The sequence below is a fragment of the Festucalex cinctus genome, chromosome 20 (genome assembly GCF_051991245.1).
Source record: "Festucalex cinctus isolate MCC-2025b chromosome 20, RoL_Fcin_1.0, whole genome shotgun sequence".
In the NCBI taxonomy this organism is placed as follows: Eukaryota; Metazoa; Chordata; class Actinopteri; order Syngnathiformes; family Syngnathidae; genus Festucalex; species Festucalex cinctus.
In genome coordinates, this window is record NC_135430.1 from 8,873,026 (window position 1) to 8,892,231 (window position 19,206).

General features: G+C 38.9%; 2 protein-coding genes across 7 annotated transcripts in view; one reads left to right on the forward strand and one right to left on the reverse strand.

The window, feature by feature from the left end:
- Window positions 1-1,483, reverse strand: part of LOC144009496 (POU domain, class 6, transcription factor 2-like) — a 104,664-nt gene extending 103,181 nt beyond the window's left edge. For 4 of the 6 annotated variants that reach the window (XM_077509260.1, XM_077509259.1, XM_077509262.1 and 1 more), the window contains exon 1: window positions 426-671. The gene's annotated coding sequence lies outside the window, so the exon portion shown is untranslated. Of the gene's footprint in view, window positions 1-425; window positions 695-1,362 lie in introns of those variants that run through there. The other 2 variants (XM_077509258.1, XM_077509257.1) reach the window with 2 other exon arrangements.
- On the forward strand, window positions 690-19,199 carry vps41 (VPS41 subunit of HOPS complex). The gene is made up of 27 exons (XM_077509255.1): window positions 690-910; window positions 1,216-1,254; window positions 3,766-3,873; window positions 5,757-5,834; window positions 6,669-6,743; window positions 7,309-7,371; window positions 8,507-8,572; window positions 10,671-10,790; window positions 10,866-11,012; window positions 11,078-11,144; window positions 11,945-12,042; window positions 12,106-12,235; window positions 13,409-13,643; window positions 14,767-14,848; window positions 14,914-15,006; window positions 15,086-15,213; window positions 16,117-16,261; window positions 16,347-16,388; window positions 16,457-16,507; window positions 16,589-16,726; window positions 16,814-16,868; window positions 16,940-17,080; window positions 17,197-17,333; window positions 17,749-17,848; window positions 18,407-18,451; window positions 18,720-18,799; window positions 18,881-19,199. The coding sequence occupies exons 1-27, from the start codon at window positions 890-892 to the stop codon at window positions 18,959-18,961; spliced, it is 2,565 nt and encodes an 854-aa protein (XP_077365381.1). The 5' UTR covers window positions 690-889; the 3' UTR covers window positions 18,962-19,199.
- The last annotated feature ends 7 nt before the right edge of the window (window positions 19,200-19,206 follow it).

The following is a 19,206-nucleotide window of genomic DNA, read 5'->3' on the forward strand; positions in this document are numbered from 1 at the left end:
GTTCAAGTTTACTTCAGCAGACAAAACTATAATAAATACCAAAATTCATAAATCACGAAACAAATATTAGTCAACTGCAAGTACATAAAAATACACATTGGCAAACAACGTGTTACTGAAGCAAAACGTAAACTCTTAATAATTTTGTTCAATTTTAATCACTATTTCATACGATATATACACACATTATTAACAAATGCATTAACTTACATCAATATCTATTGGTAATTCAGAGCAAAAATTGGCGTTTTTTCGCATTTGGAAGAGATTTGAATATGCTACCTCGTGTAGGCCTAATGGATATTATTCTATCGTGTCAATTTATGTGAACGAACAACAGTTTAGAAACAACAAAAACACAATGCAATAGTGCCAGTGCGTGTAATATAGCTCAAACTGTTGACTTTCGGGAACACAAAACTCACTCTTGTTTGTGACGCAGTTGAAATTGTTTTGCTTATCTTCATCGTTTCATTCCTTTTCTGCAATCTTGGTTGGTGGCCAAATTAATATACTGTCGAGGAAACTAAATCTAAACATGTAAAAATGTGACTAAAAATATCTACTAAATACATATCTTAATACCTGAAGAAATTTATGTCTCCGGAGTTGATTGTTTCTCGCTTTTAATCACTGCTTCCCAGTGCTCTGTTAGTGTAGCGTTCACTACCAAAAGAACTTCAATACCCACAATTCTCCGCGTCATTATTTCTGTCATGTGATTCAAGTTAAAGACAGCAGCCACAGTCTGTGGCGAACAAGCATAATTCTTGCTATGTCGTGAATATTTTTTGTCATGCCGGGAACATAACCGCGCTGTTAGGGACTTCTAAATTGGTTTGATGCCCGGGTGAAGTGTTTTTATTGTCGGATAAGACGCGGCGTAACGATGGCAGCAATGGTAGAAGAGGTAAGTAAAACTAGCATGCTAACGTTAGCCTGCTAATGTTATTAATGTTACCTCGTGAGTAACTCATAAAAATTAACGTTTTCTACAAGTTATTAACTTGGAATAATAACAACAAATAAAATCTCCAATATGATTTCCAACAAAGGTGTATACATGATTATTTAATGTTCATCAATTATGCTATTATATTAACATATTATGAATTTCTGCACAAGATAATGCTAATTCTACATTTCAGTGCCCTCTTCTGTAATGTGTAGTGACAATCAAGTTGACTGTAATCTAATCAGTTTTTCCAAAAACAGGGCAGACAACCAAGCGAGGAATTTACAGATGAGTCCGAGGTATGAAGAATAATTACTGTACAACTATTGATCCTTCTGTTTAGTATATGTAGTTTTGCTCTGTACTGTTATTTCTGTACTGTCAACATCAATGTCGAGCGTGCGTACAGTTCCGTCAAGCCCTGCTGATGTTTAAGTCCAGTCCAGCAATACTCCACAATGCACATCCATCTAGGTGCCCAAGTCCGGTCCTCAAGAGCCCCTATCCAGCCTGTTTTCCATGTCTCCCTAATTCAGCACAGCTGAATCTAATGACAGCTAATCAGCAAGCTTGTCAGAAGCCTGATAACGATCCTGATCACGAATCAGGTGTGTTAGTGGCGAGAAACATGGAAAAAGGGCTGGATAGGGGCTCTTGAGGACCGAACTTGGGCACCCCTGAAATTTATTCTAGAGGTTCTTTTTCAGAGGTGTCAAAAACACTCATTCATGCAGTGTACATGTTTTTACCACGTCTCTCACACTTTAATTAATCAGAAACATGCCGCTTGCCTCTTACTTGCCTCGCAAGGTGCTGCTGTTTTTCTTAGCAATGCACACAATGTCGATTTTAATACAGTGTAGGGAACTTGACATGATAATTTAATCGATCTGTTTATGTACATCGCTAGGTGCTGATATTTTGGTTAGCAGCAAAGTTTAAGCACCAAGTAAAAAGCAGTACTGTTTTACCATCATTTGTAAAGCTCAACTTGACAGGTCACGCACTCCTCTTCCTTGCAAAATGTGCAGGCTAGTAGCACAAAGGCACATTTCAATGATCTTGCGTGAAATGCGTCCACGGCGTTTTCATTTTGTCGTAAGGAGGCTTCATCCCCGCACATTTGCGGTTTTCATAAAACACACTTAAAGTCTTCCGCCAGCATGAAAAAACACTTGCGTCACGGGCTGAATATTACTCACAATCGGCTTTATGAGCGATGCTGCACAGTCTGTGGGGTACATCAACTCAAAACACTGTGCGCGCTTTTCTGTCCCGCTGAGTTGAGGGGGCGGGGGGGTTTTGAGGGTGGCGGTGACGGTAGGACAAGAGCGTGGAAAAAGTGTTATTTTCAAAAACAATCCTTTCCCACTCAACAATGCCATATCTCGGCTATTTCCTGTGTATTACGGTGGTGAGAGCTTTGATGCGGGGGCATTTGTCACGGGCTTTGCCACCGTATCAAACGAGAAAAAGCCAAACTGTATCCCCCCACAGAGAAACGAGCCACTTTCAAACTTTTGCCGTCTCTCGCCGCCTGTGCTGCAGAGTTGGACAATTTGCCTGGCGGTCCCAGTTCTACAGTTCAAACCGAGGATAACGTTCTTCGACCGTTCACGTCGTGGTCGGCATTTTCATAGATTTGGATTCCAATGAGTGTCATCCACTTTAAAGGAGACATATTTTGTATTTGTCAATAATTTGTAACAGCCACATGAATTCACAGCCCTCTCAAACTTAAGATAATGAATAGATGTGTAACATATAATCGATTAAACAACTAGTAAGATATAATCAGATTAATCAACATCTATTTCAATAATCAATTGTTTGAGACATTTTTTAATTAAAAATTGTCTAAATCCTCAGCATGTCAGCCTCTCGACAGCAAATATTTCTGTAGTCCTCCATGAAAGCAGAATGATTATCTTTATGTTGAGTCAAAATAAGACATTTTAAACATCTGCTTTCACTTTGAAAAACAATCATCAATACTTTTGCATATTTTCTGATGGTTGTGACGCACCAAACCAGTCACTGAAAAATCATGAATTTATGTTTTTGCATTTTCTGCACTGTCAATTTGAAAGAATGTCCTTTTTATGACTAAAGAATAAAATGAAATGAATAATAATAATAATAATAATAATACGACTACTACTACTACTACTACTAATAATAATAATAATAATTATTATTATTATTTAATTAAATAAATAAAAATAACCAATTGAAAAATTGTTTTAGTTTTTTTTCGTAAAAACTAAAAAAAATAAAAGAATAAAAAAATAAAATAAATAAATAATTGACAGATTCCCTGATTATTCAAATAATCATTAGAAAAGCCCAAAATAAGATACGTCCCTCGTTATTTCCCGGCTCACTTTTTTGTCTTTTCTGTATCACAGATTTTGTCATATTTATATTGCGGATTATTGGCGACGTAGCAAGATTTTGCGGTTATTATTTTTGCAGGCAGACTCACAGAAATAAATGTGAGCAAGAAATAAAGAGTGCGTAAAAGACAGGTGTTTTTTAATAGGCCAGATTCGGCCTTCTAAAGGCACACGCATTCAGTCACAGTCCAGATACTACAGGACTCTCGAGCGTGAGGATGGCAACACCAAATGGACAAATCTAATACTTGCGCCTCACATGTATATTGTCCTGGTCTTATGCGTATTGGCAAAAAAAAAAAAAAAAAAACGCTCAATAGGAATTTCGTGTTCTGGACTTTACTTGTAATGAATACAGTTTGAAGGATTGTGGCAATGTGACCAATCATCTGGCGGCTCTTCTTTGTCACTCAGGAGGAGGACAGTGAGGAGGAGCCCAAACTGAAATACGAGCGCCTCTCCAACGGCGTGACGGAAATCCTCCAGAGCGACGCAGCCAGCTGTATGACCGTCCACGACAAGGTAGCGAGCGGGTCACGCCTCGCGAGGGGCCTTCACCTCTCACGTTGCTTCAGAGTGCGTCCTGTGTGAGGCCAATTCTTTTCTCACCTCCGCGCACAAGGAGATGCGCCACACGCCATTGTCGTCCCCCCTTTTCATTCCCACTCGGCGCCAGTTGTCATCGCTCGCCTGCCGCCGGGGCGTCGTTCTTTTAAGATGGCGAATCATCACGACAGCGCAAATCCAAGTTGGAGTTTGTAAACAATTGAACACCTTTTCCAGTTTCAATATTGGCTCCAGGTCAGGAAGAGGGCATTTAAAAAAAAAAATGTCAGCAAATTTTAAAGCAAATTTTTAAACGTTTAAATTGTCTATCATTTTCAGTCAGTTTTGATTTTTATTATTTTAAAAAAAAAATTGAATTGTTTTTATTGATGATTTTTTTTTAACTACATTAGCATAAAAAGTGAGACAATGTTTTATTGTAACAATGAGCAGTTTATCACTTAATGTTAAAAAAAAATAAAAATAATTTAATTAAATTCTTTAAATTGTCTTTTCTTTTTCTTTTTTTTCTTTTTATTACATTTTGGTTATCATTTTTCATGTTAAGGTGTTGTTATGTGATCAATCAGCCATTAAGGGCTTTGACCAACGATCACTGATCACGCACTTTTCACAAAAATTGGCCAATCACGATCTGTGACCAAATAATCAGCGCACAAGTAATCATTACTTTCTTTTAGAGCATTTTGGTTGTAATTATTTTTTAAATTACTTATCTACTTTGGTACTACTTTGATTTTTATTAAATTGCTTTACAATGGTTTATTTTATATTACATTGCACAATTATTTTCTTTTTTAAACTTATATATTTTACGGATTTCATAATTTTACGATATTTAATAAAAAAAAAATATCTTTTGCTATTCATTCTACTACTTCTGATTGGATTTTTTTAAATTGAAATAATATATGACATTTGTACAGTTATTTTCATTGATTGAGTCTAATTCCGTTTTATTTATCTTCTTGACTTTGACTCGAGACCTTAAAACCTCTTTCGCAGGTTCCCACGGCCGACCGAGTCACATTATGCACCGGGTCGGACCCCCCACTCTGTCACAGCCGCCCGCGTGGCCCCACCAAAAAATTCTCGCCTCCATCTACCCGCTTACCGCCGTGAACGCGCGCATGTGTTCTCATATTTTAAGCGTCTGAATGGGGATTTCCGTTTGAACAATCCCGCCACCGTCCCGATAAATCCCTTTTAAAAGTTGCTGCGCCTCGCGAGCCTCCAACCTTTTATTTTTTTATTTTATTTTATTTGCTGCTTATTTTATTTGGGAAGATTGCAGCGGGCTCTGTGTGACACGCTCAGCTGTGCCTGTAAATATAAGCATTTCATTATAGGCTGCACTCAAGCATGCTGCTGGGCCACATGCTGCCAGAGAGGTGTGTGCGTGCGTGTATGGGGGGGGATTAAAATGGGTGCAAGAACACACACTTACAGCCACATTTTTTTTCTGTTTTGTCCCCCCCCCCCAGTGGACACACACACATAAACTGCATGAAAAGCAGACAAATGCTTGCAAATAATAGCTGTGTGGTTAGCTTAGTTTAGCAGCAAGAGGTTGGAGAGAAGTCAGACGCACAGTGCATTTATTATGCTGAAGCCTTTTAATTTAAGAAGAAGAAATGCCATTTCACACTGCCTGACTTAATAAAGAGCAATGGCAATTTCACACTTTAGCTCACAAGCTCACCCAATCCGCACCCGTACTCATTTTTTTTTTTAATCCCCTTCACCTACACATAGACACATTTTCATTTTACAATTCAAAAATCTTCAATTTCTCTTCTTGAATTCATACTTATTTCTTCCTTTTTTTTTATTTACAGTTTCTTGCTCTGGGGACACATTTTGGAAAGGTTTTCCTGTTGGACATCCAAGGAAATGTCACCCAGAAGTTTGAAATTGTGAGTAGGAGCCACATTTTACTGAATATATGCCAAAATCGAAATAATAAAACAGAAAAAATATCCTATTAAAAAATTTATGTAAAGCAGATGTATTTAAACTAGAGGGGCAATAGTTAGTCGATGAATCAAGTAGGGCTGTGCAATTAATCGAAATTCAATTACAATTTCAATTATTACACTTAGGGATGTCCCGATCAAATTTTTTTGCACCCGAGTCCGAGTCACCTGATTTTCTGCCGATTCCGAGTCCCGATCCGATTCCTCGGCAAAGTATTAAGGAGGGGGGAGGGTGAACTCCTTCAAAGTGTATTTCTTTATTTTATTTGAACAAAACCATCACAGTAATTTTGGGGGGGCTGCCATCAGAAGTGCACAAAATAGCAAATAAAAATAAATAAAACGTTTTGTTTGGCAATATGTTTACCGCTGGATGATTTTTTGCTTTGTAGCCCCTAAAATAATAACAATAATAATAATAATAAAAACAAAATTGCCAAAAATTAAAACCCCAATCATTTTCTCCCGGTACCGATCATCTGAAAATAACATGATTGGGACTCGGTTTCCAATCACGTGATTGGGATCATCATGGTTATTATTTTGTCCACAATCAAGCAGCCCTAGAATCAAGCACTAATCAATTATTATATTAATCAACAACTATTTTGATGATTAATTTAACTATATTATAAAACAGTGCTATTGTTCTCATTAAAACCACATGACAATTTTACTTTGGAACGGATTGATGTCATTTCCATTCATTTCAGTGTGGAAATGTGGTTTGAAATCCAGCCCTTTTTTTTTTTTTTTTTTTCTCTGCCCCCGTAGAGTTCAGTGAAGATCAACCAGATCAGCCTGGACGAGAGCGGCGAGCATGTGGGCATCTGCTCCGAGGATGGCAAGGTGGGACATCTTCCATCTTACTGCGCACGCAAGCGGCACATTTACCGTCGCCACCTCTTATCTGCCTCCAAACTTTATGCTAATACCGCCAGAATGAAATATTGAGCAAGTTTAACGGCGCCAGTTAACCTGCTGTTTAATCTCCGGAAACGGTCTTCGACTGATGGTTATCGTCAAGATTTTTGCCATTCAAGATGCGCTTACACTTGATTTCAGGGGGCCCTTCTAATCCCTACAAATCTAACTTAATCCTTAATTGCCGCCGAGATGCCATCGGGTTCTGGTGTTATTTTCCCCCCAGATGGCTGCGATGCACTAATAGCAACTCAGCGGCCCTCTTACAGAACACAAGAGGTGGCGGCAGAGTCCAAGATTAGCAAACTTGTGAAGCCCGCAGGGTTTTTCCCCGGGAATCAAGGTGTGCACTAATTGGCGACCTGGTGGAACAAATCAAAGTCGGGTTTTCTGCAGTTCCCCCCCACCCCCCGAAGGTCCGGGCTAGTTGCAGAGGCGGCAATTAAAGCGGAGGTGTTGAGTTATTCACCTTTGTTGCTGCTTTTTCCAGGTGCAAGTGTTTGGCCTCTACACAAGAGAAGGCTTCCACGAGAACTTTGATTGTCCCATAAAAGTAAGTAACAAGATGCAAATGCTAGCTGGCCTCTGATGCACCTCTCATGACTGTAACTGTAATAGGTGAAATCTGCGATATCTAGGCACAATTTTACAACATATATGGCACTTTTTTAAAGGTCTTTAACTCATTCAAACCCCAAAACGTGTAAAAATGTTTTTTTAATACTTCCTTCACTCCCAAAAATGTCTTTACATGTTTTTTTTTTTATGCAAGAGCATTTGATGCAGCTTCTGACACGAAGAGCTGGCTTAAAGCAATGGTAGTCATTAAAAAAAAAAAACAGCAGGTGGCAGCAGAGTATAAGACATCAGCCAGAGCCATGTTGCAAAGACCTCTTTTGTCAGTGTTCACCAGGAATGTGAATATTGATGAAACTTAGCTATATTCTAATGCTAATTGCTGCAAAATGGAAACTGATAAAAAATATTTTTTTCCCCGATGAAAGAAGAGACTCTAATCTTTCTTTTGGTAGGTTCCATGTTTTTATAGCAATAGAACACAATAGTCTGTGGGCCTTGCAAAATCAGTCAAAATCCAGTAAAACAGTCAGGAGCAAAGGGAGTTGCTTCAGTAAATGGCTGCGAGTAAATGAGTTAAATATACTTAATACAAACACATTTAATTAAAGACAATGTATTATGAGAATGCAAAAGCAACGATAACACAAAAGTATTGTAAAAATAGTGTTACAATGTGAAGGTGCCAATCCATCTATCTGTTTACAGTAAACAAATCCCATTTTTTTTCCAAACTAACAAATTTACAGACAGTTATCACGTTCTGTAGGTGTAAAAAGCAGGATTAAAGAGGATTTTCAAAAGCTACTATGGGCTGAAATTGCATTTCCAGAGAGCCTTTGTCTCGTTTCTATTATTGTTGAAAAAAGTACATGTGCACTGAATTCTGTGGGAATTCTTCATCTTGTGGATGAATGGGACAATGCCAAATCTTGTATAAAGTCTTCAAAAGTCGATCCTTGCTGCATATTGTATTTCTTTCCATTTCATGTTGTCCATATGGCAATACTTTTTTTTTTTATTCATAGTGTGTATTTCCCTAACTGGAATATTGCAAAGCATCAATCCCATTTCACTTTCCCAAATCCTAACGGTGTCATCTGTCCTGCTAGGTGGTGGCGTTACACCCCCAATTCTCCAGATCTAACTACAAGCAGTTTGTCACCGGCGGCAACAAGGTAGCTTTGAATAGGATTTTCAACACCTCCTTTACCATTTCACCTTTTATTTATTTTTTTGACGCTCTATTCTTAAATCCATCATTCATGGTCCATGTTAGCTATGGCTAAAGAAGATGATCTTTCTTTGTCTGCTGTGGAAAAAAACAAGCAGCCCAAAAAAAAACAGCAGAAAAGGCTTCTTTTTTTTTTTCCTGCCTCTTTGGAGTGCTCTTGGGAGAGCGGCCCATTTTCACAAAGTGCTGTCCAGCAATGCGAGACATTTCCGCGCAAGAGAAGGGATCATTATCGAGATGCCACATACAGGGCCGCCTTGACTTGCGAGTTATTGCTTTGTGTTGCGAGCCAAAATTTGAGCTGCAAGCCAGCTTGCTGCTCGACTCGGGTGAAAAATAAATGGAGCCATTAGGGTGTGATGTGATGCCCTTCCATGTGGGCAAGCAGAGCCACAGTCCTTGGTGCATTTGCATATTGAACAAGACAAACAGCCAGCCTTTCAGTCTCTCGTCGCTCTTTTGTAGTTTTACATAATACAGAGTTATTTTCTCGAATAAAAACACGTGCTGGAACAGATTAATGTAATTACAGTTTATTTCAATGTAGAAATTGAATTGATTTGGGAGTAAATGAGCAAATTAAACTTGTAAATAACGGCACCACGAGTTAAAAAGATCCTTGGAGCAGGTGTACCTAATGTTGTGGCCGCTGAGTATATGTAATAATGCCATGGATTATTTTGAGATCAAGCGCACTGACATTTATACAACAAGCAACATTTCTTTGCCGTCATTGTTCGGGTGCCGCTTTGCCATTTTCTTTGAATCGCCGCCCATTCCTCTCGCTGAAGGCCTCGGCCAGGCGCCCGCCACGGAAATCAATGCGCCTCGACGGGAGACGCGTCCCCTTCCCAAGAAAAATTCAATGTTTGCTTCCGCCGTTCTTTTGTCGCGCCGACTCTTGGTGGGCCGAAGCGTTTCTTAGTCGCTGATATTGTGCAGCTTTTGGATCTTTACAGCATATGTGGATAAAAAAAAAAAAAACACATTCTAACTCTCGTACAAATAAAAAATTAGCACTTGCTAACGTGCTAACAGTTGCTATGCTAACACAGAGCAAGATAGCAACCTGAACAGGGTTATTATAAGTTTGGAATTTTCATTTTTGTTCGTTTTTATTTAGTTTATTTTTAAGTTAGTTAGTTTTAATTAGTTTTCAGGGTGGTTCTGTTAGTTTTTATTAGTTTTAGTTTTTTAAAGACTGCTTAGTTTTATTTAGTTTCAGTATGTTTAGTTGCAGTATTAGTTTTCTTTTTTGTTTGCTTTTTTTTTTTAAATGTGTATTACTTGTGTGCAATATTTAAATAACACCATGGTAAGCTAGATGACATCACTTCTGTGTGACACACTTTCAAACGTCTTTATTCCGGTTAATTTCGAAATAAATATTCTTAAAATCGCATTTAAAATCATCCCCAAACGCTCATGTATTAAATTTATAACGGTACCAAAGACTAAAATGAAGAACATTTTTACTATAATTATATTTAGTTTTAGTTAGTTTTTTGAAACATAAAATAGCTTAGCTTTTTTGCTGCTTATTTAGTTAATAGTTAATAGTTAATAGTAGTAGTTAATAGTTAGCTTTCGTTTTTTCAAAAAGCATTTCATTTTTATTTCATTTCGTTAATGAAATTTTTTTAACTTTAGTTTGAATTTTTTTGTTAAATAAAATAACTTGAACCTGACGACAGAAAGCACTGAGGTAGATCTACAAGGATTTAACATGGGTCATTTTTTATATCATTTATATATATATATATATATATATATATATATATATATATATATATATATATAGTTGTTTTTTTTACACTACAGTATTCTAAATGTCTCCCATGCTGAAACATCATGCTTATTTTTCACTTATTGTGCACTTTATGAAATATTCATAGTCAAACGTTCCCCTGCAGTAAGAATAGTCTCCCTTCTGCGTCTCTCCTTCACCCAATCTACTGTTCACACACTGCCCTCTATTGGTGGCACGGCGCCACTCCTCCACATTCTTCATTTAAAAGTTTTCTTGTGGCCTTTCGTTGAAGCTTCTGTTGTACGAGCGCAACTGGATGAACCGCTGGAAGACGGCCGTCCTGCACGAAGGAGAGGGCACCATCACTATCGTCCAGTGGAGAAGCAACCTCATCGCTTGGGCCAACAACGTGGTAAACATCCCTCCCCTAAGCGGAACCTCTGTAAATATTCAGGCCTCAGACTTGACGCCGTTCGTTCGGGGTCAGGGCGTGAAAATCTATGACATCAGCACAAAGCAGCGAATCACCAACGTGCTGCGCGACAACGTCAGCCTGAGGCCCGACATGTACCCATGCAGTCTGTGTTGGAAAGACGACACCACCCTCATCGTGGGATGGGGAACCTCCATCAAGGTTTGACATTTCAGGTTGATTTTTAGCAAACACCTTGTTGTGATATTTGACAACCTCCTTTGTAGATTTGTGTCGTGAAGGAACGACATCCCACGGAAATGAGGGACCTGCCGAGTCGGTATGTGGAAATAGGTATGGGAAACTTTTTCATTATATGTAAGGCAATAAATGTTTTCTTTTTAAGAAAGTGCAAAATCAAACAACAATCCCTTGACTATTAGTAGCTGTGTAACGGTACAATTGTAATCACGATTGTGTACTTGATGCTGAACAAAATGAACTCTGCAATAAAATAAACAATAATCCTCGAGTCACAGTTTAAAATATTTTCTTTTTAGGACAGTGCAACATCAGTTAGACGACAATCATTACATTGTTAGCAGGACTGTAATAGTCATAATTGAAATCTTTATTTTGAACATAAAACAATTAAAAAATAAAACAGTAAACTCAATAAAATTAAAACGATAAATAATAGTGAACAATACATCTATCATTAACATGCTCGAAAAGGAGTAGGAAGAAGTAAAATACTTATAAATAATATAAATAAACAACTTAAGACGTATAAGGTGTGTAAGCATATGCTAAAAATCATAGTTCGATGCATATGTCGGTTTTAAGATCATGGAATGCGAAAAACATCCTGTTAGCAGTATTATTAATAAATTTAAGAAAACACATAGTTTCATGTCACATACCTAATTTTTAAAGTGAATATTATTCTCGTTCTCAAATCAACAAAACATCATATCGCATAAAATTTGCATTTTTTTCTTTTTCTTTTAAGTAAAGTGCAACATCAAAAGCTTTTCTTCTTTTTCGGAAACTGCAACAGTAACAGTTTGACTAGTTTGAGTTTGCACAGTTGCTCTTCCCATCCGTCGTTGTTATAATCGCATTTTGAAAGGAATCCTGTTTGTGCTTGACAGTTTCCGCCTTCGAGACGGAGTTCTTCATCAGCGGGCTCGCACCGCTGGCAGACCAGCTGGTCACCTTGTTCTTTGTGAAGGAGAACCCTGAGCACATGGTAAGGAAAACCCAAAACGACCCTCTGACGACATTGCTGACGTTGGTTTCCGGGGGGGGGCAGGACGAGGAGTTCCTGGCGCGGCCTCGTCTCGACATCATCCAGCCTCTGCCCGAGTCGTGCGAGGAGATCTCGTCGGACGCCCTGACCGTGCGCAACTACCAGGAGAACGAGTGTCGCGACTACCGTCTAGGTGAGACTGCCGCAACTATATCCCAACTCCCCCAGAAAGATTTGATTGTCTTCTTCTTTTTTTCTTCTTCTTTTTTGTCACTTCAGTTGAAGGCTACTCATAAAACAAAGAGAACTGCACATTATTTAAAACAACCTCATAATTTTGCTTCAAGACAAATGTGTGTAGCTTAATGCTAACATACGATAGAAAACGCCATTGACATGCTAGCGTCGTCACAATTTTAGAACCAGGCATATGTTCTTTATCTGAGTTGACTTGACTCTATAAAAATGGCAAATAGCATCTTATTGAGTCTCTTAAAATCATAGCAGGTCATTTTCTTCTTTGTGTCTGCATGACTGCATTAGACTGCCACCCAGTGGTCAAGGCAGGCACATCAGAAGACATAAATATTTTGTTTAATTATGTTACTACTATTTTTTTCCCCTTTCTTTTTTTTTTCTTTTTTCTTTGTTACTCTTTTTTTCTCTTTTTCTTTTTTTCTCCTTTCTTTGTGTTTCTCCGGGGGTAATAATAAGAGAAAAACAATAATAATACAAATAAATAATGATGTTACTACTCTAATTTAAAATGGGTATTATAGAAGTCTATTTTTCCACAAACATATTTGTTGTGTAGGGCGGCACGGTGGGTGACTGGTTAGCACGTCCGCCTCCCAGTTCTGAGGACTCCGGTTCGAGTCCAGGCTCTGGTCTTCCTGGGTGGAGTTTGCATGTTCTCCCCGTGCCCGCGTGGGTCTTCTCCGGGTACTCCGGTCTCCTCCCACATTCCAAAGACATGCATGGCAGGTTAATTGGGTGGTCCGAATTGTCCATAGGTGTGCTTGTGAGTGTGGATGGTTGTTCGTCTCTGTGTGCCCTGCGATTGGCTGGCAACCAGTCCAGGGTGTCCCCCGCCTACTGCCCAGAGCCAGCTGAGATAGGCGCCAGCACCCCCCGCGACCCTTGTGAGGAATAAGCGGGCAAGAAAATGGATGGATATTTGTTGTGTTTTCAGGCGGGTTTCCATTCATTTCAATGGGAAAATATGAATTGAGTGTTATAAGTGTAATGACGTGCGTTCCCGGCGGAATTAAATACATTTCTGGAAAAATAACCATGATTTTTCGGCGAACTTTCTTCGAGCTTCGTTTTACAAACGTCCACCGATTTGTTGCGTTGTGGCAAGCAGAGCATTCGGAGGGCGAGCCGCTGTTCTACATCGTCAGCCCCAAAGACGTGGTGGTGGCCAAAGAGCGCGACCAGGACGACCACATCGACTGGCTGCTGGACAAGAAGAAGTACGAGGAGGCGCTGATGGCCGCCGAGATCAGCTTCAAAAACATCAAGAGGCACGACGTGCAGAAGATCGGCATGGCCTACATCAACCACCTGGTGGAGAAGGGCGACTACGACGGCGCTGCCAGGTTGCTTTTCATAATGCCGTCTGGCTTTTACCGCGGGACACTCCCATTAGGTACATCTGCACGCTCCAGTAAGATCCCAAGAAGTGCTTTGGGGTGGGATCCAATCTAAACTTTATTGACACGACAACTGAAGGTGTTGTGACGTGTGGGGGTTATTGCGCATGATTACGTTTTGCAGATGTGCCTAATGAAGGAGACACTGAGTATGTTTTTACCACCATAGCAGCATTTCATTCAATATTAGGGATGTAACGATATCCAAACATCACGATATGATATTATCACGATATGAAGGCTACGATAAGATCATTATCACGATATTGTGGGGAGGTTGGTGATACAAAAAAAAGGTCCCACTATTGTTATAAAAAAAAAAAAAAACGCAATATTGTGCATTTGTATTTTGTACATTACAGCAATGCAGAAAACAACCTACCATCTCTAAGAACACTAAATTTTGAGGCACTTACTTGCTAATGCACGCGCACATTGAGTTCCTCTATGTACTGACTCACTTCACAAACATATTACGTTCCTCTTCATCTGACCAATAGCGTGGATTTTCAACATATAAGGGCCAAAACATGCTTTGTGAAAATTAAACTTCACTAAGAAAAACTAGCCACCAGTGGGTGATAGAACTGCACAAATGGAAATCAGCCCGGCTTTTTTTCTTTAACTGATGTGCTGCTTTTAATATCGTGACATGACGATGGCTATATTGTGGGAGTTTTAATATCACGATATCGCAATATTGCCGTTATCGTTACATCCCTATGCAATATTTAGTCAGCTGAGTACTTCCTTACTTCTTTCCTTGTTTTCATTCATTTTCATTTTTGTATTTTTTTTTCTTTTTGGTTTGAATGTTTTCCCCGTGTTTTGTCTTTTTCTCTTTTCTCAAGTACTTTAGTATTTCACTTTCCTTTTCTTATTTTCCTTTTTAAAGTGCCTGTTTTTCATTTGATCTTTCTTTTTTCAAATGACAAACTTTATCTTAACAATATAAAAGTTTTCTGAAAAATATTTGTCTTTTCTATACTGTTTTTCCTCTGCATAACATGGTGGAATTGGTGTCATTTATTTTTGCATTTGAATCCTATACGAAGTTTTTCTCATGCAGGAAGTGCCAAAAGATTCTTGGTAAAAACATGGAACTGTGGGAAAACGAGGTGTACAGGTTCAAGACCATCGGACAACTGAAGGTCGGTCATGATGACGCAACGTTTTCACTTTCAGAATCAACATTTTCACTTGTCTTCAACTGTAGGCCATCAGTCAGTATTTACCCCGAGGCGACCTGCGTCTTCGCCCGGCCATCTACGAAATGATCTTGCATGAATTCCTCGAAACGGACTACGAGGTGCTTGGAGTTCAGTTGGCAAGTGTTGGGTATTTAAAGCCGGTCAAGGCCTCAAAGTGCGTTTGCTCCGCCCACTCAGGGTTTCGCCACACTGATCCGGGAGTGGCCAGGAGAGCTTTACAACAACATGGCCATTGTGCAGGCCGTCACCGACCACCTGAGCAAGAACCCCATGAATGCCACCTTGCTCACCACATTGGCCGAACTGTGAGTCGCCGTATTCAACACTTTACTGGACGCTTTCTCAGTCGAAATGTTAGGTGCACCTGCATCATCGAAAGATGGCCAATATTGACAATTAAATGGCTGCCTTTACTAACATAATCATGCTCACTTCAGACTAGGGTAGAAAAATGAATTTGAATTTATGGGAATTAAAGGTCTTATTTGTAATTAGTTGGTGTAAATATTGGGAATAGTTATTTAATCAAGGAGATCATTAGTGTGCCAGTATATACTGTACAATTATTATAATAGAATAAAAGTGATTTATAGTTGTATTTTCTCCCCCATTTATTTCTTTTTTCTTTTGGGTTTCATTTTTTTCCCCTTTTTTTTTCTTTTTTCTATCTCTTACATTCTTTTTTTTCCCGTCCCCCTTTTTTTCCCTTATTTTTTTTAATCTTTCTGTTCAATTTTTCTGTTCTTTTTCTCTTCTCACTTGTTTTTTTTTGTTTGTTTCATCCCCCCATTTTTCTTTGGGCTTTTTCAAGAAATTATGGGACTTTAAAAAGAATTAAATGAAACTGATAGTTTGAAAATGTTCATTTCAGGCAAATAAAAAATCAATTACTCAAGTAGTTGACTAAAATTTTTGAGGGTGAAAACAATCACATTTAATCGAGTCTAAATGTCATTGCAGTGTGCCTGCGTGTCAGGTCTAATAAAACGAATTAATTGAATTTGGGATGTAAAATTTGGAAAGTTAACTTTTATTTACAGGAGTTAAGAGAAAAATTATAGGACAAATTGTATGTATAGAGAGAGAGAGAGAGAGAGAGAGAGAGAGAGATTTTTTTTATTTTTATTTTTTTATCTCTGCTATTTTGGTGCCAACAGTGAACGTGCAGCGAATGAAAAGAAACGAATAAAGTTTTCTTTTGCCTGCAGCTACACGTACGACCAGCGCTACGACCGCGCGCTGGAGATCTATCTGCGTCTGCGCCACAAAGATGTTTACCAGCTCATTCACAGGCACAACCTCTTCTCCTCCATCGAGGACAAGATCGTACTCCTCATGGATTTTGACAAAGAGGTTTGACACTTGACTTGTGTTCCTACATCACGATGACGGCCATCGCCTCGATTTTTTCTTATGTTTTATGCATGTGTGTGTGCAGAAAGCTGTGGACATGCTTCTGGACAACGAAGACAAAATATCAGTGAGTGCGACATCAGATTCATTTATAAGGATGATTATGATGCTCACTATTTTTTTTTTTTTATATAGATTGACAGGGTGGTGGAGGAATTGGCAGACAGGCCCGAGCTCCTTCATGTGGTCAGTTGACGTCTCTTTTCCTGTTGTTGTTGAGTTTGCTCCAAAAGTATTTGAACGTTTCTCCTGATTCCACATCTACAGTACCTCCACAAACTGTTCAAGCGGGACCATCACAAAGGCCAGAAGTACCACGAGAAGCAGATCGGCCTGTATGCCGAATTTGACCGTCCAAATCTGCTGCCCTTCCTGAGGGACAGCACACACTGCCCTCTGGAGAAGGTTAAAAAATAATAATAATAATAATGAATTTGATATATACATACCTTTATTTGATGACACTGCTGATCAAGCGTGTTCCTCTTGCAGGCTCTGGAAGTTTGCCAGCAGAGACATTTTGTGGAGGAGACCGTTTTCCTGCTTAGTAAGAATAAACCATTACATTCATTTGACCTTATCCGTGCAAGAGTCGACTTAACACGAGCGCCTCCGCAGGCCGGATGGGGAACTGCAGACGGGCGCTGCAGATGATCATGAAGGAGCTGGAGGATGTGGACAAGGCCATCGAGTTCGCCAAGGAGCAGGACGACGCCGAGCTGTGGGAGGATCTCATCACCTACTCCATCGACAAACCACGTAAAGAAGCCCGACCATCTATTTACACGCCGCCGGCCTGACCAATTTCACGCCGTTGGACTTTGGTTTTGCCTGGTGAGTTTCACGACAGTTTTCTTCTGTTTTTGCACCTTCAGCGTTCATCACGGGCCTGCTGAACAACATCGGTACGCACGTGGACCCTATCCTGCTGATCCATCGCATCAAGGAGGGCATGGAGATCCCCAACCTCAGGGATTCCCTCGTCAAGATTCTGCACGACTATAACTTGCAGGTTCATGCTCACGTTTGCTTTGTGCAATTATTTGCAATAAAGATTTTGATCATAAGCCAATTATAAATACAGTATACCGTGCAACTGCTTGCAATGATCTTTTGGTTAGTGTAAAATCACTTAAGTTAATATAAATAAAATTCTAAGTCAATTGCACATATACAGTTATACTAAACATGGTATTTATATGTATTTAATCCTATACAAAATACATATAATGTGTAGCAGATGCATGACAATGGCAATATATGTATATATATATATATATATATATATATATATATATATATATATATATATGTTAAATTTGCTCAATTTTTTCTAAAATATAGAGAATATTGTATTCATATTATATGTATATTATATATGATGAAAAAACTCATATCAGCATGCTACCGTTCCTCCTCATCAACAGATTATGCTGCGCGAAGGATGTAAGAAGATTCTGGTGGCCGATTCGCTGTCGCTGCTTCAGAAGATGCATCGCACGCAAAGCAGAGGCATCGTAGTGGATGGTCGGTGAACTTTTTCTTCTTCGAGGGCCCGACCGATTCATCAGTTTATTGTCTGATTTTAGCCCTTTAAAAAATCAAATCATCGTCAGCCAAGGTTTTGCCAATTAAGTGCTGCTAAGCTCTTACTTTTCATGAAAGCCTAACCTAAATATGTCCAAATTGTGCAGAACGTTGTCCTTGCACTTTTTGTCCTTTAGAGGGAGCTCTGACTTCATTCAATCCAATATCTTCAATGAGATGACGACTGTGTTTGTACCAGTCAAAGTGCCAAACTTTATAACAACAATGGTGGATTATTGTGTTACCGTCAGCAACGAGTGGAGAGGGAGAGCAGTTTTTAAATTCACTCTGTAAAACAATCGGAAGGGCAACCGGGAGAATGTTTTGGCTGAGTTTTTAATTCATCAACCGATGAATTTGTTATTAAAAGTTTTTTTCTGCCAAATATCAGAATTGGCATATGCCTCATAAAAAAAATAAATAAAATAGTTTATAGTATTTTATTATATATAAGTATTTTCATATTGATTCTCATATTTTGTGGGCTTTTCTTTGCAGAAGAGAGTATTTGTGAATCGTGCCATGTGACGATTTTACCCTCAGGTATGTCACACACTGGAACTTTTTACCTCTAAATTATTTCTATTTTACAGTTAAATATATATATATATATATATATATATATATACACACACACATGCACACACATCCTTGTTCAAAGCATTTCAAACCCTCTGATTAACCGCAAATGACGTTCAGATGTTCGTCTTGGTCTCATGGTGTCGATAACAAATTTAAAAAAAAAAAAAAAAAAAAAAAAAAGGCATTTTATCAGGGGTGTGTGGACTTATTATATTACTCTGTGTTTCAGACATGGCCAAGGCTTTCAGCATAGTGGTGTTCCACTGCAGACACATGGTTCACAAAGAATGTTTACCCTCCACTGGAACGGTTTGAAATATTAAGATTAGAATTGTCCAGCATGATATGACGTTTTGCCTAATATTCTTTTCTTCTTTTTTTTTTCTCCAGACTCCCGGAGTGCAGTTTTGCAATATCTGCAGCGCAAAGAGGCGTGGGCCGGGCAGCGGCATCCTGGAGATGAAAAAATAACCTATTAAAAAACAACAAAATTATATTGAATTATGTGTATCTGTTCTGCCTGTTGCTAATGTGATTTGCCAGCCTAGAAGTAAACAATGCCCTGCGATTGGCTGGCAACAAGTCCAGGGTGTAGCCCGCCTACTGCCCAAAGCCAGCTGAGATAGGTTCCAGCACCCCCCCGCGACCCTTGTGAGCGGTCAAGAAAATGGATGGATGGAAGTAATCAAATAAAACCCTAATAAAAACATTTATGC

Bases quoted from the DNA above. Each gene is read 5' to 3' on its own strand.
- vps41 (XM_077509255.1), top strand. From the start codon at position 890: ATGGCAGCAATGGTAGAAGAG. The intron at 17,849-18,406 runs GTCGGTGAACTT...TTTTCTTTGCAG, and splicing joins CAGAGGCATCGTAGTGGATG to AAGAGAGTATTTGTGAATCG. The intron at 18,452-18,719 runs GTATGTCACACA...TCTGTGTTTCAG, and splicing joins TGTGACGATTTTACCCTCAG to ACATGGCCAAGGCTTTCAGC.